The following is a 27929-nucleotide window of genomic DNA, read 5'->3' on the forward strand; positions in this document are numbered from 1 at the left end:
ACTGTCATGGTGCGTGTCTTCCTTTTAAATTTTTGCACTTTTTCTCACGAAATCAAACTTCTAAGAAATTCCCATTTAAGTCGTAATTTAAAATTCTCATTTTTCTCAGAAATTTTGCTTTTCTAACTAAAAATCGCCGCGTCACTCCTCGCGGTGCATGCTGGGAATAAATCTAATTTGCATTCCGAGGCGGGGCTATGCCGAGACTGGGTCCTCCACCGTCCCAGCGTGCCCCGCGGCGCCGGGGCATGCGCAGCGCGCCTCCCCGGTCGTTGCCGGCGCAGGAAGATGGCGGTGTCGCGCTGAGGGGCTGGGACCGCGCCGCGCCCTCCGCCTCGCTCCTCGCAGTCTCCATGGCCGCGGTGACGGCCTGGGAGCCGCCACCGCGCTGGGACCACTCGGGAACCGCCGCTTCGGGAACTCGAGGGCAGCGCTGAGCGCCAGGACTCCCGTCTCGACGCGCTGGGCCTGGGCAGAGCGACTGCGGCGCCTCGTCCCGGGCACACAGACACCGGCCCTGAGGAGAGCGGCACCGGGTCAGCGCCTGCAACGAGCAGTCCTTTTGTTGGGCTTCATCTCGGCTCCACAGAGACCTGCCCAGAGGATAGCGGCTCCGGGGTAGCGCCTGCAACGAGCAGCCCCCACCACAGGACTTCGCTCCAGGTGCCAGCAGGAAGTGCTGAGCCCCGGGACTCCAGCCTCACCCCACCAGATCTGACCGACCCTGCCCTGAGGCGAGTGGGACCAGGACAGCGCCCGCGCTGAGCAGTCCCGGTACTGGGCTTTGTCCTGAGCTCACAGAGGCATCACTGAGCCCTGAGGCCTCGCCTGGGCCCTGTCAGGCCTCACCCACCTTGAGGCGAGCAGGACCTGGGCAGCACCTGCACTGAGCAACCCTGGTGCTTGGCTTTGTCCCAGCCACAGAGAGGCAGCGCTAAGACCCAGGATCTCTGCCTCGACCTGCTGAGCCTGACTAGTCCTGCACTCAGGAGCCAGCCCTGAGGAGAGCAGTGCCTGCACTGAGCATCCCTGGGCCCACTGCCTCACTTCGCTGGGCCTGAGCAACACTGAGGGGAGCAGAACCGGGGCAGCGCCTGCACTTAGCAGCCCCCACCCTCCTACTACCAACACTTGGCCCCGGGACCCCTGCCTCACCCCGAGTCTGCCCCACACAGCATAAGGAACGGCTCCTCCAGGCCAGGTCAGCACCCTTCATCTCCTGCTCGCAGCTGTCAGAATGTCAGAGAACCAGCCCAACGCCAACAACCACCACCCGGCCAACAACAACAATAACGGGGCCGGTGGGGCTGCCGGGGGCAACAACCGCGGAGGCCGCAACCCCAACCTCAACCAAAACCCTTTGATCAATGTGCGTGACCGCCTCTTCCATGCACTCTTCTTCAAGATGGCAGTGACCTACGCTCGCCTCTTCCCACCCTCCTTCCGCCGTGTCTTTGAGTTCTTCGTCCTCCTCAAGGTGAGGGACAGCTTTACAGGGGCCAAGGAGTGGATATTCCTCTTGCTAAGGCATACATTTCCTTAGAGCCACATAAAAGCTTGATTCTACTGGAGGTCACAGCCTGTGTTTGGGCCACCTGCATCAAGCTGTGCACTGTGCTCTACTGTGCCTCTCTTCAGAGTTCCATCAGAACATGAGAGGCCAGGCTGAGAGAGTTGAGTTCACCCTGGAGAATAGAAGGCTCTGGGGAGACCTTAGAGTATCATCCAGTGCTGAAAGGGGCTCCAGGAAAGCTCGGAAGGGGCTCTTGATCAGGGAGTGCAGGGAGAGGACAAGGGGGAAAGGTTTGAAGCTGAAAGATGGGACAGCTGTGACTTCTCTGGGCAACCTGTGTCAGGGCCTCCCCACCCTCACAGGAAAACATTTCTTCCTAAGATCTCATCTAAATGCACAACCTTGTTTTAGCCTTGTTTCTTTTTAGCAGCAGCACCTTCAGCTGTGCCTGCACATATCGTACCTACCTCCCAGGGTATAACCCCCCTGCTTTCTGGTTGGTGTGGGTGCAGGGGTGGACACCAGAGGGGCTTGTCAGCATCCACAGAACGAACTGCCCACAGGTTAAATCTTGCACTGTGGCTTGCAGGGTACATGCTGGCACTTTCACCAGCACCCGTATGGGAAATTAGAGTAAGGGGAAGGAGAGAGAGGAGCTTGCCAGGTGATGTTATTGAGAGCAGCCCTGCAGAGAAGGACTTGGGGGTGCTGGGGGATGAGAAGCTTAACATGAGCTGGCAACGTGCGCTCACAGCCCAGAAACCAACTGTGTCCTGGGCTGCACCAAAAAAAGTGTGGCCAGCAGGGGAGGGAGAGGATTCTGCCTCTCTATTCCTCTCTTGGGAGACCTCAGCTGGAGTATTGTGTCCAGTTCTGGGTTCCTTAACATAAGAAAGAGATGGAACTGTTGGAATGGGTCCAGAGGAGGCTACAAAGATGATCAGAAGGCTGGAGCACCTTCCATACAAGGACAGGCTGAGAGAGTTGGGGTTGTTCAGCCTGGAGACTTTAGAGCATCATACCTGCTGGGAAGGGACTGTTCACAAAGGCTTGTAGTGATAGGATGAGGGGGAGTGGGTATAAACTGGAAAGGGGTGGATTTAGACTAGACATAAGGAAGCATTTCTTCACCATGAGAGTGGGAAGGCCCTGGATCAGGTTTCCCAGGGAAGTTGTGGCTGCCCCATCCCTGGAGGTGTTCAAGGCCAGGTTGGATGGGCCTTGGGCAGCCTGAGCCAGTGGGATGTCCCTGCCCATGGCGGGGGCATTGGAAGTAGATGATCTTTAAGGTCCCTTCCAACCCAAACTATTCTATGATTCTGTGACAACAGTGCGCTTCTACTCCATATTTCTAAAATTCAGCCACTTAAAACAAGACAGCATTTGGGACAACTCGTCTTATACTGTACGGATGCATTTTCTCCCCTCCTGAGAAGTGTTGAGCGTTTTAACATTGCTCCCTTTCTTCTTCCCCGTTGTATAACTGGATTCAGGCAGACTGGGAGGCTGTCACAGGGGTGGTGCTAACAGCAAGGCTGTCAGGCAGAGCGAGTGATCTGGCAAGCAGCAGTTCTTGCTGCTGTGTGTTTTATATCAAAGCCCTTCCAAGGAAATACGAGTATCCACGGGCCTGGGAGTCAGCCAGACTCCAGCCTGGCTTGTTCTGTGTACTGGTAGAAGGTGAAGTCAGAGACCATGATCCAGGACGCTACTGTTCCAGCAGCCCCGTGGAAATGCTCACGGCTCCTCCTGCAATGAGGGAGGTGGTACTGCTTTACCTTCCCTAGCATCTCTCTGTGCAGCCTCTGCAGGATGTTTACCAGCCTGTTTATTCGTAGCAAATAGGTCAAGAACAATATCTAGCAAGGACGGCGCATTTAATTAGGAATGAGCATCTTAACTCAGTTGGAAGGTGGGTGTATGAAGCTCAGCTGTACCGCACACTGTACCAGCATTGCTTGGAGTCTTCTTCTGTGGACTTTGGACAGCATTTGGTAGCATTGTGCTGACCCAGAGAGAACTTGGAGCAGCTTCCAGTAGAGAAAGGAGCTCCAGGGAAGCTAGGGAGGGGTTCTTGATCAGGGAGTGCAGGGATAGGATGAGGGGGAACGGTTTGGAGCTGAAAGAGGGAAGATTGAGATCAGATCTTAGGAAGAAATGTTTTCCTGTGAGGGTGGGGAGGCCCTGGAACAGGTTGCCCAGAGCAGTGGTGGCTGCCCCATCCCTGAAAGTGTTCCAGGCCAGGTTGGATGGGGCTTGGAGCCCCTGATCCAGTGGGAGGTGTCCCTGCCCATGGCAGGGAGTGGAACTGGATGTGCTTTGAGGTCCCTTTCTACCCAACCCATTCCACCATTCTGTGATTTATTATCGTCACTACTGGAAATGAATTTTATTAGTTTACTTTGTTCTACTGTGGCTTTATAGCAGTTCCTTGGATCAGGCCAAGGTAAGGGAGTGGTGATGCTCTGCGAGACCAGAGTTCACATCTTGCAGCAGCGAGTGGCGGATCCGAATGTGGAGCTGGTGGTTCTGCTTTGGGTTTGGGTTGTATTTTGTTGAGGTTTGCTTTATTCTGCCTTTATAAAGTTAGGCAGTCTGCTCTGGGCTTGAAGAGGAAGCGCTTATGCTGTGGAGGGAATGGTTGAAAGCCACGGGTATTACTTGGGCTGATGGTCTCTGCTTTCTTTCTCGCTGTGTGTAGGCTCTCTTTGTGCTCTTCATCCTGGCCTACATTCACATTGCCTTTTCCCGCTCACCCATTAACTGCTTGGAGCACGTGCGAGACAAATGGCCCCGCGATGGCATCTTGCGGGTGGAGATACAGCGCAACTCAAGCCGAGCCCCCATCTTCCTGCAATTCTGTGGCGTTGAGAAGTTCCCAGGAATGGTAGTTGAACCCATGGCTGAGGAAGAGGAGGAGGAAGAGGAAGAAATGACTGTGGATATGTTTGAAAACAGCTCTATCAAGGTAAGGATGTATTCCTTGTTTACCTAGAAGGGGATGAGAGCCTGGTTGTTGGTTTGGGAAGAACTGGTTGGTTAGTGTGGTCCTATCCTGTCCTTCTGTGGTCCGGTGGTCACCTGGGAGCAGTATAGTCCTTCCTGAATCTCCACGTTGACCTCTTATGGTTTAAGATAGAAATTAAAGCCTGAGAAAGTGGCCTTTTCTGTCCTTTTTGGTGTTGCTGTGAGTACAGAGGGAGCATGGGAAATGAGAGATGAAGTGACTGCTAACGTGCCTTTCCCTGCCATGGTTTTCCAACAGTTTGAGCTGGATATCGAGCCCAAGGTGTTCCTCAAGCCGTCCCGGGTGAGCAGCACCGAGGCGCTGACCCGCAACGAGAGCCAGGAGTTCTCATTTAGTGAAGCGGCCACTAAAGGTATGCAGCCTCTGAGGGAGACTGTGTCCGAGTTTGAGATGCTAGCCAGAGCAGGTAAAGACACCTTCCGCTGCTATCTGTGCTCCCTCTTTCCCTGCACGTCTTTCCTGCATGTCTTCTTGCCTCTCGCTTCTCCAGGCATGCGCCTCGTAACCTTCAATCTCTTCCCTGATGCATTCAGCTGCGGTTAATCCTGTCAGTACTAACAGATCCACACCAATACCTTTCCTTCGGCTGGAGGGAGGCTGGGAGGTGAGGGTCACCTGGGATATAAAATTCACTGAAGCCTGATGGTCTGGCACTGCGGTTCTGCAGTGCTCGGGACCAGATCTCTCAGTTGAACGTGAACTTGCCTTTTCCGAGCAGTTTGCCATCCTCTTGAGATCAGGGATCCCACTGGTGGTGCACATTCTTCTTCATATTAACGGGATTTGGGCTGGGTTTTGGGTCCCAGAGTCAACACCGGTACTTGGAATAGCTAATTAATCCTAAAATGCAGCATTGCTGCTCTGTGTTGTTCAGGATGTGATCCTGCTTTATCCCTCCTCTTGTTCCAGCACGACTTAAGCTGCTAATGCCTCGTAAACTCTAGAGGGAGATTTAGTGGCTCTCTATTATTGAAAATGGAAATCCAGTGTTAGAAAGCTTCCATTTCGAGTGGTTAAGGGAGAAAATCTGTCAAAAAAATATTGATGTTAAACTAGAAACATGGCAATTGAATTCTTATTTGATTGATCTTTTTCACCTAAAATTTTATCCTTGGAAAGACTGGAATTGTTTGCTCTTCAGAAGTACTGGGTGCGGAGGATTGTGAGACCGGACACTGCAGTGGTGATGCTCCCTTGGCATTGCAGTGGTTTTGCTCAGTGCTGATCGAGGACTTGTTAGTCCCGAATTTAAGATCATTAAGCTGCATAAGACAAGAAAGCAGTAGATATTTTTGGTGTTGTACCTTCATCAGTAGCTGCCTGAGTTCTGTAGGAGTCTCGTTGCACAGCACAGTGTGTGCTAATGGGCTGAACGCCTGGTGGGGAATGATCCCACAGTATGGTGGGAGAGAGAATTCTGCTGCTTCCCTACATAGCTCAAAAATTCATCTTTTCAACTGGGTCCCAAATACCTGGTTTTATTGGGTTTTTTTCCAGATTTCTTGTGCTTTATGTACATCAGATTTGATGTTTAGACAGAATATTTTACCATGGGAAAATATTTTATGCTACAAAGGAAGTAATTCTTTTGTTGATAAATATTTTGTTTCCGTTTGAGCTTAAAACTTTTATACTGGAAACAAAAGCTAAAGCAAACACACCAGCTGTGTTTGCTGCCCAACAAGTGGGATCAGAGGCAGGGCAATGGGTGTTTCTGTCAGTGATGGGTTGCTGTAAGTCAGAGGAGGCAAGTACATTTCTTTTAAGTCACTGTTGCCTTTTAACTGTGTTGCTGAGGTACTGAAGTGCCTGGCAGCCACCTGCCCTCACTGTGACTGGATTCGCTGTGATGGTTTGAAAGATCAGGGGTTAAACTGCTTGGTTCTGACTTAAGCAGGAAGTTTTGTCCTTTCAGAGCTGATGGAGCAAAAAGCATCTATTTAGAAAGAAAATAAATACGTGAAAAATCAAGGAAACCTCAGGCACTAGAGTGTTTTTGGAAAGCTGTGGTTGTTCCTGCCTTCAGTTTGAAATCTGTAATTGTGGCAATGAGCTCTCTCTCCTGAGAAGTGCTGTGCTCTTGTCCTGTGGAGCATTTACTTGGTGTTGAGCAAATGTAAAGTGTGTTTTCCTGTCCTTCCCTAAACAGCATAAAAAGCAGGAATTAAACAGAGCAATACTCAGTGTGCAGGGTGCACTGGGCAGGGATGTGGGCACACTCTGGATGATGCAGAGCTTGGAACCACTGCCCTGAGGCTTTCCCAGGAGTTTCCTGTTAAGGACTAGAGTCAGGGGAATGGGCTGGAATTGCAAGGAATTGACTTGTTGAAGGAAGCCTGGAGCCTGTGTTTGCAACTGCTTCTCTTTTCCAGAAACGTGGAGGGAGGGAACCCAGCGGTGCTATTTCTTTTTGGTAACCGTTTGCAAACCCTGCTGTTGAGTCTTCCTTCCCACCCTGTCTTGCAGTGTGGCCGCAGGAGGAGTACATTGTGGAGTACTCGCTGGAGTATGGATTTTTACGCCTGTCCCAGAGCACTCGGCAGCGCCTCAGCATCCCCGTCATGGTGGTGACTTTGGGTGAGTAAAGGAGCCAGCCCGCGCTGGTGCAGGGGTGGGGTGGCGCTCTGCAGAGATACCTACGCACCGATTTCTCTTTCATCTTGTGGAAACTATTTATAACAGTTGATGGCGCTCATTTTCCATGTAGGGGAGCTGCTTTATGGAGTCTTTATTGCTTTAGTAGGTCACACCTCTCTGGGAGGAGCGGTTTGAAATGGTGGAACCCGTTTCAGTGAGCCTTAACATTCTGTCCAGCACAGTTTTCTCGCCGAGGAAGGAAGAGCCTGGTGGTAATGGAAGTTCCAAGCTCCATGTGGAGCAGCAGCAGCACAGTGTTAGAGCCCAGGGACAAGAGCAGTTGTGTCTGTGTCAGGGACGATGCTGAGCAGATCTGCGGGGCGCTGTCCCAGTGTACACCTGTGTCCCTGTTAGCACAGGCAGGCTGTTTGCCTGGAACAACCTTCTCCTCTCCGTTAAAACCTGTCCAGATCAGGAGTATAGTCTCAAACCTTCTCGTACCTATGAACTTAATTGATCTATAGTGCACTGTTAGTGCAGCAATTAGCTAAGATTCTATTCCTTACTCCTAATTAAACTGACATACAGCTAGGCTGGAGCGTTAAGCAATGATCCCATATCAGTCATGGGCAGTTTCCACATTTAATATCTCTTTACTGGCCTGGGTTTTCCAGTTCAGCTGGACAAATTCCTTTATAAAACCTAGTAATTTACTGAACTATTACCTCTGTTCATGCTTCCTGTTCTGCTCAGGTTCGGGTTAGTTTTACAAGCTGAGCAGTGTTCGTACAGTAGAATGTGGTACCAGCATTGTGACTTGGAACCAAACTGCCTTCGTTAGTGCCCAGAGCTGTGGGGAGGCAGATGGGGATGGTGGCCCAGCCGTGTCGTGCTGGGGCCAGCTGGTGGTTAAAATGTCTCATCCTGGCCCTCTGACTCTTACCAGAACTTGTTTCTTTGGGCCATTAGTTGGGGTGAGCCTAAAGAGGCAGTCCAAGCTTAGAAGGTAAATTCCCTTTATGCCTGTGCCAAGAGAGTGTGACAGCTGTGATGTAATTCCTAAGGGCTGCGGGATGTTAGCGCTTTGACAACGTGGCGAGGTTTGTTAGGGTGTGACATCATCCCTGCCAAAGGCTTGTGTGCAGACGCAGTGCTGCTGAGAGATGTGTCTTTTGGTGTGATTGCACCTGGGCCAGAGCGATCCCAAGCACAAATCCAGGCTGGGCGGAGGATGGATTGGGAGCAGCCCTGAAGAGTGGGTGGGTGGGACCTGGGGGTGTGGGTGGTTAACAAGCTCAATATGAGATGGCAATGTGCGCTCACAGCCCAGAAACCAACTGTGTCCTGTGCTGCATCCAAAGTGTCGGGGCCAGGAGACCAAGGGAGGGGATTCTGCCCCTCTGCTCCACCAGGAGTCCTGCATTCAGTTCTGGAGTCCTCAGGACATGGAGCTGTTGGAGAGAGTCCAGAGAAGGCCACGGAGATGATCCAAGGGCTGGAGCACCTCCCATGTGAGGACATGCTGAGAGAGTTGGGGTTGTTCAGCCTGGAGAAGAGAAGGCTGCAGGGAGACCTTAGAGCAGCTTCCTGAAAGGGGCTCCAGGAAAGCTGGAGAGGGGCTCTGGATCAGGGAGTGCACGGATAGGTTTTGGAGCTGGAAGAGGGGAGATTGAGATGAGATCTTAGGAAGAAATGTTTTCATGCGAGGTTAGGGAGGCCCTGGCCCAGGCTGCTCAGAGAAGTCATGGCTGCCCCATCCCTGGAGGTGTTCAAGGCCAGGTTGGATGGGACTTGGAGGTGTCCTTGCCCATGGCAGGGCATGGAACTGAATGGGTTTTAAGATCCCTTCCAACCTGAACCGTTCCATGGTTCGATGAGAAGTTGCTGTGCCTGCATTGCTGCCCTTGTGACTTAGGGTATGAATGATCTAAATGGCTGGGTTTGTCTTCTTTTTAGATCCTACCAGGGATCAGTGCTTTGGGGACAGGTTTAGCCGCCTCTTGCTGGACGAGTTCCTGGGTTATGATGACATCCTGATGTCAAGTGTCAAAGCTTTAGCTGAAAATGAAGAAAACAAAGGTAAGGCTTGGAGAAATAGCTTTCAACAGCTGCACAGAGTGGTTGATGTCTTTCTGTATGGATGCATGAATACCATCTTCTGAGTGTTGATTAATCTCTAATGCAGGGAGCTGTTCCCAGTGTTATGTAGAGATGTTATTGTCAAGGACAAAATGAAACGAGCAGAAGGGGAGAAATTCATGCAAACATGATTTCCTGCTGCCTTATTGCACTGCATAACAATAAGAATGCTGCCACAAGGAGGTGTTGCCATTGATTTGCTTTAAATCCTGTTCCTTTAGAAGGCACTAGAAGTTGGTTCTTAGTTTGTGGGATAAGCTTGTGTGTTTGTGTTTGGTTTTTCTTCAGGTTTCCTTCGCAACGTGGTGTCTGGGGAGCACTATCGCTTTGTCAGCATGTGGATGGCCAGGACTTCCTATCTGGCGGCCTTTGTCATCATGGTCATCTTTGTAAGTCGACAGGAGCTGGGCATTGCCTGAACCTGAGCCCTGAGCTGGTCAGCATGGGTTAATGTAACAGCACAGGCCTGAGCTCTCGTCTACTTGTAAAACTCAGCAGATAGAGTATGAGGTTCTGCTTGTTTGGGCTGGGTTGTTTTAGTGTGCATTCCTAAAGTCCTAACAGTGACACGAACAGAGAAGCTAAAGTAGAATGAAGGAATGGTTTTGTTGTCAAAAGGAAGACTCATGTTTGAGAACCGCTAAGCATAGTCCAAACATTTGGGCTGCCGAGGCATGAGGTGCAGAAGTTTGTCCCCTGAGACTTAGAATAGGTCTCGCTAATTTGCTGGGAGTGATCAAGACAGAACAGAGTTTCCTGAGATCGTGTGAGAGGAGGTGATTACAGGGAGGTATCAGACAGGATCGCAAGTGGAAACTAAGCCTGTGCTCATAGTCCTGGGTGACAGCCTCCCTTTGTGGCTCTCTGTCTGCTGATGCAGCTCCCAGTACAATGATGTTGTGGCCAGCGAGAGGAGAAAATGAGAGCTGGGTGACAGAGAGGCATTAGGAGCTGCTGGAAGGAGAAGAGATGTGGGGTGGGAAGAAGCTTTTGCTCCCGTTCTGCTGCTGCTGTTTGGTTTGATCCCTGCCCAAACATTAAAATTTGGTCTCTTTACAAACAAATTACTTACTGCCTATTTCACTGCAGGAATACAAAGATTAATTGCTGTTTGTGAAGTCCTAATTACTCTTTGGGAAATGGGTTTGCATAGCTCAAACTAATGAACATGGGATATGCGCAGCGCACTGGGCAGCATTACAAGTCCAGACTTGCCTGTGCGGCTCTAACGCTGGCTTCTGTTCTGTTCCAGACTCTGTCCGTTTCGATGCTGTTGCGCTATTCGCACCATCAGATCTTTGTCTTCATTGGTAAGGATTTTTCTAAGGGATTTAGGGGGTCCTGGACACTGTGCCTGCTACAGTACAGTGCATCGTGTAGGCGCTCTCGAATGTCATTGTTGAGAAGGGTCATGCCTATAAATAAATCCCCCTCTACCCTGGTCACAGCTTGCAAGAGCTGTTCTGTCTCTTGCTGAGCGTCAGGGACAGTGCAGTTCCTTCCAGAAGCCTATAGGAGAGCTGGGGAGGTGTTCTTTATCAAGGGATGCAGAGACAGGATGAGGGGGAACAGTTTTAGGCTGAAAGAGGGGAGTTTGGGGTGAGATCTTGGGAAGAAATGTTTTGCTGTGAGGGTGGGGAGGCCCTGGAACAGGTTGCCCAGAGCAGTGGTGGCTGCCCCATCCCTGGAGGGGTTCCAGGCCAGGTTGGATGGGGCTTGGAGCTCCTGATCGAGTGGGAGGTGTCCCTCCCCACCGTAGGGGGTGGAACTGGATGGGCGTTGAGGTCCCTTCCAACCCAAACCATTCCATGATTCTGTGAGTGTTGGGAACACTGTCCTTCACTGCATGCTGCAGTGCACTGAATAGGACATGGGGTGGGAGGGTTCCTTGCCCCCACATCACTTTGTATTACAGCTTGTTTTCCTTTTGCAGTTGACCTGTTACAGATGCTGGAAATGAACATGACAATTGCTTTCCCTGCAGCTCCCCTCCTCACTGTCATTCTGGCACTCGTAGGTAAGGACGTGAGCTCCCTTCTTGTGTCCCTTTGAGATCTGTAGGAAATCTAATGACCTGACCATAGCAGATGGTTCATGTGCCCGCTCATCACAAGGTGGAAGGCTCTGGAATTTGACAGCACAGTGAGCTGCATTGTCCTTCTCAGTCCCCTGGAAAAGCAATTCATTTGGAAATCACATAAACTGGAGCTGTGTCAGTCACTTCAGTTATTTCAGACTCTCACTTTCTGTAAATCACATTGCAATAGCACCATTTGAATTTAAAAAACAACAACAAAAAAGCCTGAAATGTTCACTGTCTGGAGGCAGCTGATCCCCTGGCCTGTGCAATGACTGCAGTCAGCAGTGGAACACGTTTGCCCTCAGCTGCTGCTCTAAACAGAGCTGATCTATCCTGACGTGCTCTGCGCTGTGCAGTCATACAGCCCCAGCTTGGAAAAGGCAGAGGATTCCTTCACCTGCCCTGAGCTGTGTCTGCCTGCAGTGTGCTGATGCCTCACACCCTCTGTCCCAAAGGTATGGAGGCCATAATGTCTGAGTTCTTCAATGACACCACCACTGCCTTCTACATCATCCTTATCGTGTGGCTGGCGGACCAGTACGATGCCATCTGTTGTCACACCAATACGAGCAAGAGGCATTGGCTCAGGTGAGAGCTGGTTGGGACCTCATTCCCCTGTTGCACATCAAGGGAGTCCAGGGACAGGACGAGGAGAACGGTTTCCAGATGAAAGATGGGAGATTGGGGTGAGATCTTAGGGAGAAATGTTTTCCTGTGAGGGTGGGGAGGCCCTGGAACAGGTTGCCCAGAGCAGTGGTGGCTGCCCCATCCCTGGAGGGGTTCAAGGCCAGGTTGGATGGGGCTTGGAGCACCTGATCCAGTGGGAGGTGTCCCTGCTTGTGGGCAGGGATTTGGAGTTTGCCATTTGGGAATGTCCCTTCCAACCCAAACCGTTCCATGGTTCTCACAGCGTGTCCTGTTTTCTGGGGGGAGAAGACTACTTGGCTGCTTCAGGTCCTTTCCAGCCCTCACAGGCAGGAAGGCTTCCATCATTGGGAGCTTCTGTTCATCTCCTGCAGACCTGCAGGTCCTTTCCAACTTAAGATGTTCTATGTCCTAGGGTCTAGAGTGCAATCCCTTCCACTCTGGGTCTCAAGAATCACCTTAGCCCTTTGTTTTGCCCTGCTGAAGACCTGTTCAGAGTGAGACAGTTTTAATTAGCAGTTAATCGGAGGCTGCACCAGCCTGCACAAAACACCCCAGCTCAGAGCGGAGTCAGGAGTAGAAAGGAACTTGTGTTTGTCCTATCCGTTGGCATATCCTGATATTTATTGCCTTTCTGTCCAGGTTCTTCTATCTGTACCACTTTGCCTTCTACGCTTACCATTATCGATTCAACGGGCAGTACAGCAGCCTGGCGCTTGTCACCTCCTGGCTCTTTATCCAGGTGAGTGACATCAGCGCTCGGACACTGGAGCCAGGCTGTGGAGTTGGTCCCAGTCTTCTCACTCAGAGGGTCGGGCTGGTTAAATTGTCGCATGGTTGGTGTTAACCGCAAAGCCAGTGGGAGCAAAGTGAAAGAAAATCATCTGCATTTTGGGCTTTATCAGACTTCTTGTCGAGCTGAGTTATTTGTATCCAAATAACTGTCTAACTGTCCATCTGTCCAATAACTCCAAACTGTCCCTGGTTTGGAGATGGAACAGCAGAAGGAGGTGATTGAACAGCAGGACTTTTTGGTTGTTTGCTGGCTCAAATCCAGCCACGTGGCTGACAAGAGGCTGTTCGCTGGCGAGTTTTGGAAGGTGTTAGGGAAAGATTTCTATCCTGTCTTTCTGGAAGAAATCCCTCTCAGGATGTCCTGTGTGGAGGCTGAGGGGAGGGTCAGGTCTGTGCGGGGAAGGTGCTGGTGAGACCAGCTCCAAATTGATGTCTCCGATATCCTGCTTCAAGCAAACCTTTTGTGTGTCTCTGGCTGTTGGCCTGGCCCGCTTCTCCAGGCTAAAGTGGTTTTACTCCATTGCCTGTCCTCGGAGAGAAACCATCAAAGCAGCTTGCAGGGATTGTAGTAGAAGGAATAAATCCTTCCAAAATTTCAGATAGCCTCTTGGCAGTCGGAGCAGCTGAATTCTGCAGTCACTGACTTTACAGTAGAAGGAAGGAGTAGTTTTCCCAAGGTGTATCTAGGATCCAGGGAGTGACTCCTTTCCCTTTGTCTTCCCTAGCATTCAATGATTTACTTCTTCCACCACTACGAGCTGCCAGCCATTCTCCAGCAGATCAGGATCCAGGAGATGCTGCTGCAGAATCAGCAGGTGGGCCAGGGGACACAGACGACACTCCAGGACAACCTCAACAACAACACTACAGCCGCTGCTGTCGATGTGGGGAGCCGCCGGCCCCCGCTGGCCGCTGGGCCCTCTGGAGAGGGCAACAGCCCCGCTGCCCTGACTCCCAGCGAGGCCTCCAGCGTCATCGCCGCCGCCACAGCAGCTTCGGTCGGCAGCGATCTGAACTGGGTGGCCGAGACAGCCGCCATCGTTACCGAAGCCTCGTTTCTCTCTGACCTGAGCACCACTCTGCTGGAGCCAAACGTGGTGCACGAAACCATGGCCAACGGGAACCCTCAGGATGCTGCTGCCGCCTCTGGTTTGGTTGCCCGCATCAGAGTCAGCAGCGACCACCCAGAGACGGCGATGGGCTCCATCACCATAGAAGTCACTTCGACATCGGTGATGGCTGCAGCGGATGTTTCCCCTGCCGCAGAGGCGGCCCCGGCCGTACCCCCTGTCCCACTGTGGGAGGAGGAGGCCTCTATCCCCAGCCTTTCCCTCCCTGAGCAGACTGAGGCTGTCGAGGGCCCCCACAGCCGAGCAGAACCTGGTGGCAAGAACTGCGTTGCGCACAGCAGCGTGGCAGAAACCCCTCTGGCCTCTAGGGAGGACGCTGATCCTGACAGACCGTTGGGCCAGGCTCCTGGGGACCGGGGGGAAAGCGGCCTGTGCGCAGTGCCAGCGGATAGCACACCAAGCTCTAGACTGTGCTCAGAGCCAGACTCGAGGAACCTGTTGTGAGTCCTTCTTGCTGTGATTCTGGACTGCCAAGAAGGCATTTGGATTTTGTTTGTTACTATTTCTCACTTCACCATCATCCTTAACCCATGAATTCCTCTTAGCGGAGGCAGAGCAGCTGGGACAGAGAAAAGGTGCTGCAGTGAACTTCCCTGGGAGAAGCGCGTGTGTGCTTATGTCTGAGAGGCTGAGGGAGGGATGAGGTGTTTCCTCCCACGGCCTGCGCAGCTCCGTCGCCTCGTGCATGGCTGCAGGCGAGCAGACTGCCCACTGGAGCCCTGCACTTGGCTCCGTGCTGCAGCTTTTGTGCCCCTGATTGCTCCAGCTTTGCCCCGTGCGGGTGTATTTGCGGTCTGAGTGCTGCTCACGAGTGTGACCGGGTTTGTGACAGCCCACGCCTGGGTGTGTTGCCGCATTCTGGTGAGAACAGCAGCCGCGTGTGGATGGAGAGAGCGTCTTCAGACCTTCTTGGGAGAGCCACGGAAGGCAGAGGAGAAACCTGGTGAATGTTCCTTCTCCTGGAGGGAAAAGAAGCATAAACGTTTCCTCAGACGCTAGATCTGCCCATGCCAGGGCAAAGCTGGGCGGTAACCAAAGCAAAAATTGCATTTCAGCCCCATTTTTTTCTGTCCTTCCGTCTTGGTCAGTGGGTTTGGGGGTAGAAGCTGCTATGCTCAGGTTTGAGCTTCCATCCCGGCAGAGATGCTTTTGGCTGGGCTTGGCCGCAGCGGGATCGATTCCCTGGAGAAGTGCTGGTGGCCTCTGGGAGGGCTTGGGGAGTTTGGCCTCTCTTAGGTGTATGTGGCCAGCTTGAAGTGGGAGCTCCCAGCAGAAGGAAACGATCCCAGGCGTTGCCTGCTGGGAGCTGTTGTGCATGTGAGTGTCTAGGGATGTCTCTGCTTCCAGAGCGGGTGGTGTAGTTTGCTTTTCAGTGCCTTGTCCTTTCCGCGGGACACGTTTGTGTTTCAGATCAGCCCCATCTCAGAGCAGAGATCGGCTTTTTGCTGACTGAACTGACTGGTGTGCGAGATGATTTAGCAAAGAACCAAAACACTAAAGCCAAGACACTTCAGCTCATTTTCCCTCCTTTCCCTGGCAGCGGAGATGGAGCTGGCAGTGCCTGACCCCTCTGCAATGCGGCTGGCTGAGCTGGGGGGCCCAGGACGGGCTCCGGCTGGACCCACACAAGGATACAAATGGTAGGAAAAGCGGAGCGACGCAGGAGTATGGTGTATCTATAGGGCTGAGAGGAGCCTGGGGAGTGACATGGCCAGGGCAGCGCTGGGAGGTGGCACCAGGGGCCTCTGCTCTTTGTAGGTCACTGTAGAAGGGTCCCTGAGTTCATCCTCATCTCTCCATAGCCGAGGAGCATCCGTGGAGTCCATCTCCCTTGGAGGGCTCTTGTGTGCGTTTCCTTGTCTTCCACCAGGAAAGGGTTTCCTGTTGGCACTCTGGGGGCTTGGAGCCCCCCCGCTTCTTTTTCTGCATTTCCCATCTAGATGCCCCCCTCTTTTTGGTCTTCATTTTGTCTCTCAAGCCCTGGGTGTTGCTCTGGGGAACACAGAAGCCTGCTCGGACCAGCAGAGCCGATCTTCCTGCCACCAGCCTTCCCAGGAAGGGGCCTGGATGGAGACTGGCTCCCTGCTTCCAGCGTGGATGTGCCAGAGAGCAAGGAATGATCGTGGGCTTCTAAGAGGAAAGGGGAGGGAAACAAACCAAATGATTTGATGAATGAAGAGTAGAGTTCATTCTATTTAATTAATGTACAAAATGTGTTTGTATATAATAATAAATACGGTATCTAACAGCGCCTGTGGCGTCCTGGGAGCAGTTGTGCTGAGCTCCTGCTGGAAGTTGAGGTGCAAGGAGCATCCTTGTGGTGCGAGTGCAGCACACGAAGTACTCCAGAGTGCCGTCATCCTTCCCAGCATGGCTCGGAGTGGAGATGGAGCTCAGCAGCCTCTGTGCAGGTGGAGATATGGGTTGGGAAGTTCTCTGGCTGTGCTGTCACCCTGGATGCCCACAGTTATTGAACCCCCTTCCCTGGCAGAGGCGAGGGGAGCGTGCTGAGCCTGCAGCCTCTCTGCACTCTGTGTGAGCTGGGAAACTGGCCACCCTGGTGCCATCCAGCTCACCATCTGCTCCAGTGAGGCTCTATTTCTGGTTTGAGGTGGAGCTCAGCCTGGCTTTGCTGTGCTGGGGCTGCCTCTCCCAGAGGGAAGGTTGGAGTTTTGGTCTCTCCTGCTGTCCCATCAGGGCTACTTGCCCTCCTCCTGCCCGCTGTCCTGCAGCGGGGCTGGGCTGGGCCTGCGGAGGAGGGAGGAGAAGGGTTACCCTGGCCCCATGCTTTGCTGGGATGAGAGAAAAAGCAGACTTCATTTTTCCTCCATCATCTTTATTTACATGGGTTAAAAACACGGCGCTGCCGAAGGCTCTGCTGGCAGCTGGGCTGCACTTTGGGGGCTGCAGGGACCTCTTCTTTCCTCCCATCTCCTCTCCCCTTCCCCAAAACTGAACCCTCCATCCAAGGCTGCTCCCTGCACTTCGAAGCCCCCATCGCTGGTGGGACGGGAGCTGTGGGAGAGATGGACTTGGGGAAGGGAGTGAGCCGCAGGACACCCCCTCCAAGGGCCTTTTTCCTTCCCTTGCTCCTCTTCCTGCTCCGAGCAAGGGCAGTGGGTGCGTTCTGCCCTACCCACCTTCCCTGCAGGGTGTTTTGGGGGCTATCCCAGCCCCCCACCCCACATCACCTCTCCTCCCGGGGTTCCTCCGGTGCCGACAGTGCCCGGTTGCTCTTCGCCGTGCCCAGCACGGCCACCAACTCGCTCTTCCTCACCAGGGCTGCACGCAACTGGTCCCTCATCTCCTGGATCTTCTCCTCCAGCTCCCGCAGCTCACTCTCGCTGGCCGCCCTGTCCGGAGGCTGCGGTGCCTGTCCATTCCCAGGATGCCAGGGGGGCTCCTCGGCTTTGTCCAGCTGGAAGCGCACCCGTCGTGCCTCCTTCCGCAGGACACTCCAGGGCTGTTCTGCCATTGGCGCCTGCCTGGGCTGGAGGTCACATCTTTTTGGAGAAGGAGGAGAAGGGTTGAGATGGTGCTTGAAGGTCCATCGGTGTCCCCCAGGATGGTGGGTGCCCATGGGGAGGAGGAGAGCAGGGCAGTTACCTCTGCTCCAGGCTCAGCCGCTGGCTCCTCTGCTCCTCCGTGCCCGTGTTCAGAGCCCGGTGGATCTTCTGTGGGGCACAAGGGGAGAGTGAGATGGAGGTGATGGTCTGGGGGTTAACCAAGGAATGGTGTTCTAGGGGTTAACCAGGGGTGATGGTCTGGAGATTAACTGGGAGATGATGGTTCAGGATTGAACCGGAGGGTGATGATCTGAGGAATCAACCATGGAGTGATGGTCTGGAGATTAACTGGGAGATGATGGTTCAGAATTGAACCAGAGGGTGATGATCTGGGGAATCAACCAAGGGGTGGTGGTGGTCTGGGGGTTAACTGAGAGATGATGTCTAAGCGTTGTCATAGTGTGGGAGTTAATCAGGCGATGATGGTCTGGAGGCTAAGCAGAAGGTGGTGGTCTGAGGGTTAACCAGGGAATGGTGGTCTGGGGGTTAACTAGGGAGTGGTGAACCGGGGGTTATCCAGGGGATGATGGTCTGAGAGTTAACGAGGGGATGACAATCAGGGGCTTATTAACCAGAGGATGGTCATCTGGGGGTTAACTAGGGAGTGGTGAACCAGGGGATGATGGTCTGGGGGTTAACCAGGGGATGACAGTCCAGGGTTTAACTAGAGGGTGATGATCTGGGGGATAATAATCTAGGGATTAACTGGGACTGGTGAACCAGAGGTTAACCAGAGAGTGATGGTCTGGGGGGTTAAAGAGGGAACGGTAATCTGGGAGCTAAACCAGGGGGTGATGATCTAAGAGTTAACCAGAGAGTGATAGTCTGGGGAGTTAACCAACGTGGGGTGGTCTAGAGGTTAGCTGGGAAATGATGGTCCGGAGGCTAAGAGGGAGTTGATGGTCTGGGAGTTAACCAGGGGGTGGTGGTCTGGGGTTAATCGGGGTGATGGTGCGGGGCTGGAGGAGGGCAGAGGTGGTTCGAGAGCAAAGGGGCAGTGGCAGAGAGGTCTCTGGGGCTCCGGTTGAGCCCCTTCCCACCAGTCCCCACCTGGCTGGTGTGCAGCCAGTAGTTGAATTTCTTCTTGCGCTTAATGCGGGGCAGGACGAGACGGTAGAAGACGTGTTCGCCCAACGAGGTGAGCAGCGACCCGCTGAGCCCGATGCAGAGCAGCACGAAGAGCCCCGAGAAATGGTAGATGCCCATCTGCAGGGTCTGCGGGCAAAGCGAGGGGGTGTTGGCCAGGTTGGCGTTGGGGCGCAGCTCCTGCCCCGCTCCTTGGTGGATAATCCCCCCTGTGTGGGGCTGGGGGCCGCTCCCAGGGCAGGGGGGGATGCTCTGCTCTCCGAGTGGGCCACAGAGAGGGGCGGCCACCAGCCAAATTCTGAGCCGCGAGGGAAGGCAGATGTGGGGGAGCAGCTCCCAGCTCAGCTCCTGACCCGCTCGCTGGCGGATAACCCCCCCTGTGCCGGGGCTGTTTGGGGCTGTGCTCCCCAGCAGGGCCACGTGCGCTGGTGCTGTGGGTGATGGTGGCCGCTTGCCGGATTCTGAGCCTACAGGGGCAGCCGGATTGGGGGAGTCGGGGCACAGCTCAGCTCCTGACCCACTCCCCGATGGATAACGCACCCCAGAGCTCCCCCTGAGACCCAAACCTCTGTGACGGCGAAGACACGCTTGCCACAGGGCACCATCTTGTACCACTTGTCGTGCAGGAGGTCCATGAATCCGGCCGATTTGTAGCGGCTGATGAACTCGGAGATGTTGGACGTCAGCGGCGAGTTCTGGGGGAGCCCAATGCCGTAACCTGGGGAAGAAGGAGAAAGAGCAAACGCCCCGGTGTGGGGAACGCGGAGCGGGGACCCTGCATGGCCATGGCAGAGCATGGGCACATCCCAGCCACAGCCAGCGAACACGCGCGTGTGCGCACACAGAGCATGTGTGTGTGTGTGTGTGTGCTCACACACAGCCCCTGCAGAGCATATGTGTGTGTGTGTGTGCTCACACACAGCCCCTGCAGCCTGTGCACATGCGTGTGCACACACACAGAGTCCCCCCATCCATCTCGTACGTGTGCACGTGCACATATACGCACACACTCTGCAGCCTGTGTGCACACGTGTGTACACAGAGAATTCCCTAAGCCACCACAGGCGTGTGCACACACACAGAGCACTCACGCATGTGAATGCAAACACACACAGAATCTCTGCAGCCTTTGCACGCCTGTGTGCACACACAGGGTCCCCTAATCCAGCACAGGCGTGTGCACACACACAGAACTCCTGCAGCAGCACACGCATGTTAATGCACACACACACAGAGCCCCTGCAGCCTGTGCACGTGTGCACACACACAGAGCACTCACGCATGTGAATGCAAACACACACAGAATCTCTGCAGCCTTTGCACGCCTGTGCACACACGCACAGGGTCCCCTCAGCCAGCACAGGTGTGTGCACACACACAGAGCTCCTGCAGCAGCACACGCATGTTAACGCACACACACACAGAGCCCCTGCAGCCTGTGCATACACTGTGCACACACACAGACCCCCCCACCTGCCACAACCCCCCCCCCAAACCTTCAATGGCGAAGGGTTTGCCCACAGTCAGCAATTTGCAGTCGGAGTCGATGGTGACCTCGTAGTCCAGCAGCGACTTGTCCATGATGAAGGCGTTGAGCTTGGGGGGTTCCGTCCTGCACCAACACGGGGGGACCCTCAGGGATGGAGCTGCTCCCCACCTTCCTTGAGGTGTGTCCCCCCCCAACCTGACAGCCCTCAATGAAGATAAGGGGTGTGGGGCAATGGCTGAGGGGGTGCGGATAGCTGAGGGGAGACCTCATCGCTCTCTGCAGCTCCTGGAAAGGAGGTTGGAGACAGGTGAGTGTTGGGCTCTTCTCCCAAGGGATGGGTGATAGGATGAAAGAAAACAGCCTCAAGTTCCACCAGGGAAGGGTTAGACTGGATATTAGGGAAAATTCCTTCACTGAAAGCTTGGTGAAGCCCTGGCAGCGGAGTCACCACCCCTGGAGGGGTTCAAAGCATGTGTAGATGTTGCACCTCAAGACCGGGTTTAGTAGGGATGGAGGTATTGGACTGAGTGAGCTTAGAGATCTTTTCCAACCTCAATGATTCTATGATTCCATGATCACGTCTGCCCTAGGAGAGGTAAAAGGAGGGGAGACACCCTGCCATGCCCCTCCTGGCCCTCACTTGAGCATGGTGACGCCGGCGGGGGTGGTGGGGACGTTGTAGCGCCGCATGTACTCGTGCATCTCAGGGAAGCTCTTCTTGATGTACTCCTCGGCGCTGCTCTCCCACACCGTGCCGAAGCGGAAGCCCTGCGAGGGGTGATGGAGCTGGAAGGAGGTACCAGAGCATCAGTACCTCCAGCCCAGGTGGGAACAGCCTCCCCGGCTCCCTGGGGACATGTCCCCAAGCCCTGGACACTGGGATCTGGGCAGCTGTGGAGATGCAGTTCTTGTGGGGTGGCTGGTAAGGAGCCCCCATCACCAAGAGCAGCCTCAGGATTAATCCACTTCTCCCTCACCCTGGAGCTGAGGCCGGGATTGGAGGAGACAAAGCTCCCTGGTGGGCGTGGGAAGACCCCTCACATCTTCAGGAGGGGTTGTGCTGCACAACCAGGGCTGGAGAGACCTTACATGTTCATCCCAGCAGGGAAGGTGCAGCAGAAAGGACAGATGTCCCCACACACCACCCCTTCCCTGGACTTCAGCCCCATCTCACCCCACCTGAAGCAGCGCAGATGCTCTCCTACCTTTGGGTCATGGATACCCGAGAGCTCCTCGAAGGTCTTGTCCCCCACCATGACGGCCGCGAGGTTGGCCGTGTAGCTGGAGAGCACCAGGAGGCAGAAGATGGCCCAAAGGTTCATGAGGAAGCGCCCAGTGCAGCACTTGGGTGTCTTACTGGACACGGTGCGCCCAAAGAGGATGGCATAGCAGAGGTTGAGGGCTGAGGAGTAGGAGAAGATCTTCATGCGATTGCGGCCGTGGGGTGTCATGCCGTAGGGGCTCTTCCACTCATACAGGGTGAGGAAGAGCGCGGTCATGTGCAGGGCTACGAAGATGCCCACCCACATAGTCCAGTGCAAGGGCCACATGAAGGCCCCGATAGGCGACGCCGTGTCCTTGGTCCTCACCAGAATTCCCAGGCTGGTGGAAAAGAAGGGACTGGTGAAGTCAATGACTTTACTCCGTGCCGAGTTGATGCTGAAAGAGGTGACGGCCATGTGGGCCGTGCCGCTGAGCAGGTCTCCCACCAGCCCCGTCCACCGCCCGTTCTTCCAGGCTCCGTATTTCCCATCTCCAACGATGTAGAGCTCAAAGTCGAAGGGCACATCCTCCGCCAGCTTCTCCAGAAGGTCGATGCAGTACCCGTAGCAGCACTTCTTGTACGCCCGCGGCACCGAGCCGTTCTCGGCACTCAATTCCTCAAAGAGAGCATCCAACACGGCGGAGTCGTTGGTGCCGGGGTCCAAGCAGAGCTGGCCGGCCGGGCAGCTCCCGTCCTCGTCCGCCTCCCTGGTGAAGACGAAGGGGTGCTCCACCAGCGTCACCACCCGCAGCCTCATGCGGGTCCCACTGGCCCCGTCGCTGGGGCTCTTGCGCTGGCGGTGGCTCTGCCAGGCGCCTTCCTCCAGCTCCAGCTTGCCGTGCTGCCAGGTGCCCACCGTCACCCAGGTGGGGTCTCCGCGTGAGTCCAGCTGCAGGCTCCAGATGTGGAACTGCTGCTCCGGCCTCACCACCATCCCGTTCTTCACCTGCAAAGGTCCCGTCCGGCCATGGAAGGACGTGTTGGCCAAGAACCTGGTGGTGGGAAGAGGATGAGGAGGGTGTCGTAGCTCCAGCATCAGTGGTTCCAGGGCCACGGCCGGGAGGAGTGAGGGATAGAGTTTGGGACTGGGCGAAGTGGCACAGACAAGGGCAGGGAGGAGGAGGAGGATGCAACCCTGCTGCCTGGCCATGGATGGACGTGTTGGCCAAGAACCTGGTGGTGCAAGGAGGAGGAGGAGGATACAACCCTGCTGCCTGGCCATGGATGGACGTGTTGGCCAAGAACCTGGTGGTGCAAGGAGGAGGAGGAGGATACAACCCTGCTGCCTGGCCATGGATGGACGTGTTGGCCAAGAAGCTGGTGGTGCAAGGAGGAGGAGGAGGATGCAACCCTGCTGCCTGGCCATGGATGGACGTGTTGGCCAAGAAGCTGGTGGTGCAAGGAGGAGGAGGAGGATGCAACCCTGCTGCCTGGCCATGGATGGATGTGTTGGTCAGGAACCTGGTGGTGCAAGGAGGAGGAGGAGGCTGTCACAGCTCTGGCATCACTGGCTCCTGGACCACAGCCAGGAGGAGCTCAGGACCGAGGGATGGAGCTCAGGACCAGGAGCAGCATTTGCTCTGGCACAGACAAAGGCAGGGAGGAGGAGCAGGATGCGGCCCTGTTGCCCTCTCCACGCTGGCAGGGCCAAGTGTTATTAATATTTATAGAGCAACTCCACTCGGGCAGCGTTCAGGAGATGCGAAGTGACATGTGTCCGTCCTCCCCCCGTGCATCAGGCACAAATCGTGTCCAGGGGACGCAGCGGGAACGGGAGCGGAGCTGAGCCCCACGGCAGCGGCCGCACACAGCGGGGACCACGCTGCGCTCTGGGCTCCCCCAGCTCTGCCCTCGCCCCATCCCAAGGCTGGGGAACAGCCCCCCGTTGTGCACCCCGATACGATGGAGCCCCCCCAACCCCTTCCTTACCGGGAAAGCAGAACCCCCGAGGTCTCGCCGCGCGCTCGCTGCCTATCGCTGCAGTTCGCCATTGCCTGCAGGAGAGCCAAGTCCGGGTGGACGCGGGCAGCACTGGCGACGGCGTGGGACACCAGTTGCACCGCGTCTTGGATGAAGACCTCCAGCGGTGGCCGGTTGACCTCCCCGAAGGCCAGCAGCCCCAGGGGCAGCCCGTCGGTCTGCAGCTCGCTGGCACTGAGCGGGGAGCCCAGCACCCAGTGGAAATCCTGCAGCAGCAGCCCTGACTCCTCGGCCGCCTGGAAGATGAGCCGAGCGTGCCGCAAGCCACAGCCGAGCACCAGCACGGGGCTGGAGAGAGCCTGGAAGCGCTCCCGGTGCTGCTGGAGGTAGCTGGTAGCCCCAGGCTTGTCCAGGTAGCCGAGGTCCAGGATGGCATGGAGGAAGAGCTGAGAGCGGTGAGCCCAAAGGTCAAGGAAGATGGAGATGTCCCAGGGGTGGCAGAGCACCGCGCTGGTCTCCTGCCAGTTGTTGGCCTGCAAGATGCTCACCAGCACGTCCACCAGCATCTCCAGCGAGCCCTGCAGCTCCATGTGGAAGTGGAAAGGGCTCTGCCAACATACGGGGGTTGTGGCTGCCACCCTTCCCCGAGGGAAGAGCGCGGGGGGCAGCAGCAGGCAGGATCCCTCCCGGCCCAGAGCCACCCCATCCACCCCGAGGAGATGGTGCTGCACCCACGAGCCGGAGGGATGCCCAGAGGGAGAGCCAAGGGAGGAGACCTCCCATGGGATCCCCCAGTTGGGTGGGTGACTCTTCTTGGCAGCGTGTTGTGCATCCCCACGCGTTCCCACCCCAGCGCCGTGCAGCCGGCACGCTCCAAGGACGCGCCGCTCGCCAGGCAGCAGACGAGCACGTGTGGAGACGGCACAGCCTGCGCACCTTCGGAGAGGCTGGAGGGACACGGGGACCGCGGTCCTGCCCTGTGCTGGGACACCGGTCACCTCCACTCCAGCATCGCCCCAAATGGGACCTGGGCAGAGGGGTTCGTCCCCAAGTGGGACCCGGTGAGGGAAGGGAGAGGGACAAATCCACCCCAAGGACACGGAGCTGGGAGAGATCTCGGCTTGGCAGGGTTTGGGCTGGGAAAGGTGGCACTGGGGCAAATAGATGCCCTTCCCAGGACAACTGGGAAGGACTGGGGGGATCCAGGGTTGGACTGGGATTGGGAAGGGCTGCCAGGGGAGCCGGGGAAGCTGCCTCCAAGTGGGAGCTGGGATAGAGCCAGGCAGGGGGCCCGGAGAGAGACAAGACTGGATCTTGGATGAATCTGGGATGCAGCCAGGATGGAGCTGGTATGGAGGTGGGAATTGAGCCAGGATGGGGCTGGAATGGGGCTGCGGTGGAATTACGATAGGGGCCGGGATAAAGCCAGGGTGAGGCTGGGATTAATCCGGGATGGGGGTCAGGATAGAGACAGGATGACGGTGGGAATGGGGGTGAGATGGGAGCTGGAGGGGAGTCGGAATGCAGCGAGGATGGAGGGCTGGGACAGAGCCGGGATTGGAGACAGAAGGTGATTGGGATGGGAGTCAGGATGGAGCCAGGATGGAGCCCAGAGGGGAGACGCTGGGATAAAGCTGGGATACGAGTCAGGATGGAGCCGGGATTGGAGCTGGGAGGGGGGCCTGGATTGGAGCAGGCATGCAGCCGGGAGAGGGACCCCCGGGATAAAACAGGGATTGGAGCGGAACGAGCAGGGGGGGTGGAGTGGGAATGGGAGAAGGAGGGTGGGAGAGAAGGAGGGAGGGGGAGAAGGAAGAGAGAGGAAAGGAGAGAAGGAAGGAGGGAGGGAGGGAGGGAGGGAGAGGGAGGGAAGGAGGGAGGGAGGGGAGAAGGAAGAGGGAGGGAGGGAGGGAGGGAGGGAGGGAGGGAGGGAGGGAGAAAAGGAGGGAGGGAAGGAAAGAGGGAAGGGGAGAGGGAAGGGGAGAGGGAAGGAGAGAGGGAAGGGGAGAGGGAAGGAGAGAGGGAAGGAGGGAAGGAAGAAGGGAGGGAGGGAGGGAGGGAAGGAGAGAGGTAGAGAAGGAGGGAGGAAGAGAAGGAGGAAGGGAAGGAGGGAGGGAGCTCTGTGTCCCGTCGGTCTCTGCAGCCGCACCGGAGCATCCCGGGAGCGGGTTCGGGGTGGGTTCTGGTTCTGGGGTGCGGGTCGAGGTTCTGGGGGTGAGTTTGGGCTGGGCTGTGTGTGCAGGCTCGGATTCGGGTTGAGGGGCGGGTTGGGGCGCAGGTGCGGGTTTGGCTGCGGGTGCGGGTCGGGGCAGGGCTGTACGTTCGGGTGCGGGTTCGGGGATGCGGGTTCAGCACGGATAAAGGTTCTGGGGTGCGTGTTGGGGTTCACTGCCGGTCTTACCTGCGCCGGGCAGGGCAGGGGCCCGCGGCTGTCCAGGAGGCTGAGGAAGGGGATGCGGAGGGCGGAGGCGAAGAAGTGGAGCTGCAGCAGCTCCCGCCGGGACCGGGGCACCCCCAGCACCGCCGCCGCCCCGCGCCCCGCCAGCGCCCCGCACAGCCACCGCGCCAGAGAAACGGGGTCCCGCGCCGCAGGGCCGCCCCCCGCCACCTCCAGGCTGAGGTTTTGGGGTAACCCCGGTCCCCCGAGACCCGTCCCGGTCAGAGCGGCTCGGAGCCGGGAGCGGCCGGGGGGCAGCAGAGCCCCGAGGCGAACGGAGGGACCGGGGAGGGTCTGCGGGATGCGGCAGGGATGCGGGTGTCCCCCCGCAGCTCCCAGAGCCGCCGCCAGCAGACACAGCGTCTGCAGCCACGGCATCGCACCGCACCCCGGAACCCGCACCCCGAAACCCGCTCCGGATCCGCCTCTGCGCCCCAAACCCCCTCCGGATCCGCCTCTGCACCCCGAAACCCCCTCCGGATCCGCCTCTGTACCCCAAACCCCCTCCGGATCTGCCTCTGCACCCCAAATCCTGCACAGGATCTGCCTCTGTACCCTAAACCTCTCACCGGATCCTTCTCTGCACCCCAAACCCTACTCTGGATCCACCTCTGTACCCCAAATCCGGCTCCGGATCCGCCTTTGCACCCCAAACCCCGCACAGGATCTGCCTCTGTACCCCAAACCCCCTCCGGATCCGCCTCTGTACCCCAAACCCCCTCCGGATCCGCCTCTGTACCCCAAACCCCGCACAGGATCTGCCTCTATACCCCAAATCTCGCACCGGATCCTTCTCTGCACCCCAAACCCTGCTCTGGATCCACCTCTGTACCCCAAATCCCGCTCCGGATCCTTCTCTGCACCCCAAAACCTGTTCTAGATCCGCCTCTGCACCCCAAATCCTGCACAGGATCTGCCTCTGTACCCTAAACCTCTCACCGGATCCTTCTCTGCACCCCAAACCCTACTCTGGATCCACCTCTGCACCCCAAACCCCGCACAGGATCCGCCTCTGTACCCCAAACCCCGCACCGGGTGTTCCCCCCCACCCCAAACCCCACGCCCTAAACCCCGCACCCCAAACCCCGCACCCTAAATCCGCAACGGATCCTCCCCCGCAGCCCAAACCCCGCACCAGCTCTGCCTCTGCACCCCAAACTCCGCATCGGATCAGCCTCCACACCCCAAACTCCGCACCGGATCCGTCCCCGCACCCCAAACCCCGCACCGGATCCGCCCCCAACCCCGCACCGGTCCCGTCCCCTCCCCGCACCGGATCCGCACCCGCACCCGCCGCCTCCTGGACCCGCTCCCCGCACCAATCCAACACCCGGACCCGCACCCGCCGCCTCCTGACACCGCCCCGGCTCCGTCCAGACACGCTCCCGGCTCCGTCACCTCCCCGCCCCGCACCGGCGCCTCCCGGTCACGCACATCCCGCACCGCGGTCCCACACGAGATCCGGCTCCGCTCCGGATCCAGCCCCTATCCCGGTTCCCGCAGCTCCCTCCTCCCCCTCAGCCCCTCCTTCCCCGCCCGGTGTTGCCGTGGAGGGATGGATTTTGGGGTCCCCGCGGCTTCCAGGTGTCCCTGCAGCCTTTGGACCGCCGGGATCTTCCTCCTCCTCCTCCTGGAAGGCGATGCTAGCGCTCCCTGCCACAATCCGGGCTCGGTGCTGAGCCAGGCTTGGAGCCATCAGCTGCCCCCCAACCCCGCCCCGGATCCCTTCATCCCATCACCATCAGACACAGACTCAAAATCGGGGGTCCCGGCGGCTTTTGGACCACTGGAACCTTCGTCCTCTTGGCAGACGGCGATGCCAGTGCCCCCCAGCCCGGGCTGGATGGAGCCCCTCAGGGTGGGTGCTGAGCTGGATTTGCAGTTGGCAACTGCCCCTCATGGCACTCCAAATCCCTCTGTCCCATCATGATCAGACACAGCCTTGAAATCGAGGGTCCTGACTGCTTTTGGACCACTGCAACCTTCCTCCTCCTCCTCCTCCTGGATGGTGATGCCAGGGAGAAGCCCCTCAGGGTTGGTGCTGAGCCAGGTTCAGAGCTGTCACCTACCCTTCCCCACCGGCCCCTCCATCCCTCCACAATCAGAGGTGCAGCCTCAAAATTGGGCTTTGGACCACCAGGACCCTCCTCATCCTCCTCCCAGACGGCGATGCCAACGCTCTCCCCCCCAGCTGAGGTTCGGTGCTGAGCCAGGCTTGGAGCCACCAACTGCCACCCACCCCACCTTAGAAGCCCTTCAT

General features: G+C 56.5%; 2 protein-coding genes across 3 annotated transcripts; one reads left to right on the plus strand and one right to left on the minus strand.

Annotated features, from left to right (window-relative positions):
• The first annotated feature begins 245 nt into the window (after positions 1-245).
• On the plus strand, positions 246-16152 carry TMEM259 (transmembrane protein 259). Of its 2 annotated transcripts, none has more exons than XM_054050366.1 (11): positions 246-1477; positions 4215-4481; positions 4779-4947; positions 7008-7118; positions 9075-9197; positions 9546-9646; positions 10510-10567; positions 11191-11274; positions 11793-11925; positions 12625-12724; positions 13503-16152. In XM_054050366.1, exons 1-11 carry the CDS (start codon positions 1238-1240, stop codon positions 14349-14351), a joined length of 2235 nt encoding a protein of 744 aa, XP_053906341.1. In that variant the 5' UTR covers positions 246-1237; the 3' UTR covers positions 14352-16152. The 2 variants fall into 2 exon arrangements, with proteins under 2 accessions (XP_053906341.1, XP_053906342.1); XM_054050367.1 differs by having other exon boundaries at positions 4779-4893.
• GRIN3B (glutamate ionotropic receptor NMDA type subunit 3B) lies at positions 16150-26119 on the minus strand. The gene is made up of 9 exons (XM_054050365.1): positions 25634-26119; positions 23242-23840; positions 21254-22304; positions 20689-20834; positions 20056-20171; positions 19126-19277; positions 18524-18688; positions 17514-17581; positions 16150-17410 (listed from the first exon to the last, which is right to left on the minus strand). Exons 1-9 carry the CDS (start codon positions 26045-26047, stop codon positions 17095-17097), a joined length of 3027 nt encoding a protein of 1008 aa, XP_053906340.1. The 5' UTR covers positions 26048-26119; the 3' UTR covers positions 16150-17094.
• Between the last annotated feature and the right edge of the window lie 1810 nt (positions 26120-27929).

Source organism: Cuculus canorus, chromosome 27, assembly GCF_017976375.1.
Source record: "Cuculus canorus isolate bCucCan1 chromosome 27, bCucCan1.pri, whole genome shotgun sequence".
NCBI classification, from domain to species: Eukaryota; Metazoa; Chordata; class Aves; order Cuculiformes; family Cuculidae; genus Cuculus; species Cuculus canorus.

Coding starts and splice junctions, on each gene's coding strand:
- TMEM259 (XM_054050366.1), top strand. CDS start 1,238: ATGTCAGAGAACCAGCCCAACGCCAACAACCACCACCCGGCCAACAAC. Junction 1,478..4,214: donor AGTTCTTCGTCCTCCTCAAG/GTGAGGGACAGC, acceptor CGCTGTGTGTAG/GCTCTCTTTGTGCTCTTCAT. Junction 10,568..11,190: donor TCAGATCTTTGTCTTCATTG/GTAAGGATTTTT, acceptor TTCCTTTTGCAG/TTGACCTGTTACAGATGCTG.
- GRIN3B (XM_054050365.1), bottom strand. CDS start 26,047: ATGCCGTGGCTGCAGACGCTGTGTCTGCTGGCGGCGGCTCTGGGAGCT. Junction 20,835..21,253: donor CGGGTATCCATGACCCAAAG/GTAGGAGAGCAT, acceptor ACCTCCTTCCAG/CTCCATCACCCCTCGCAGGG. Junction 17,411..17,513: donor CGGCTGAGCCTGGAGCAGAG/GTAACTGCCCTG, acceptor TTCTCCAAAAAG/ATGTGACCTCCAGCCCAGGC.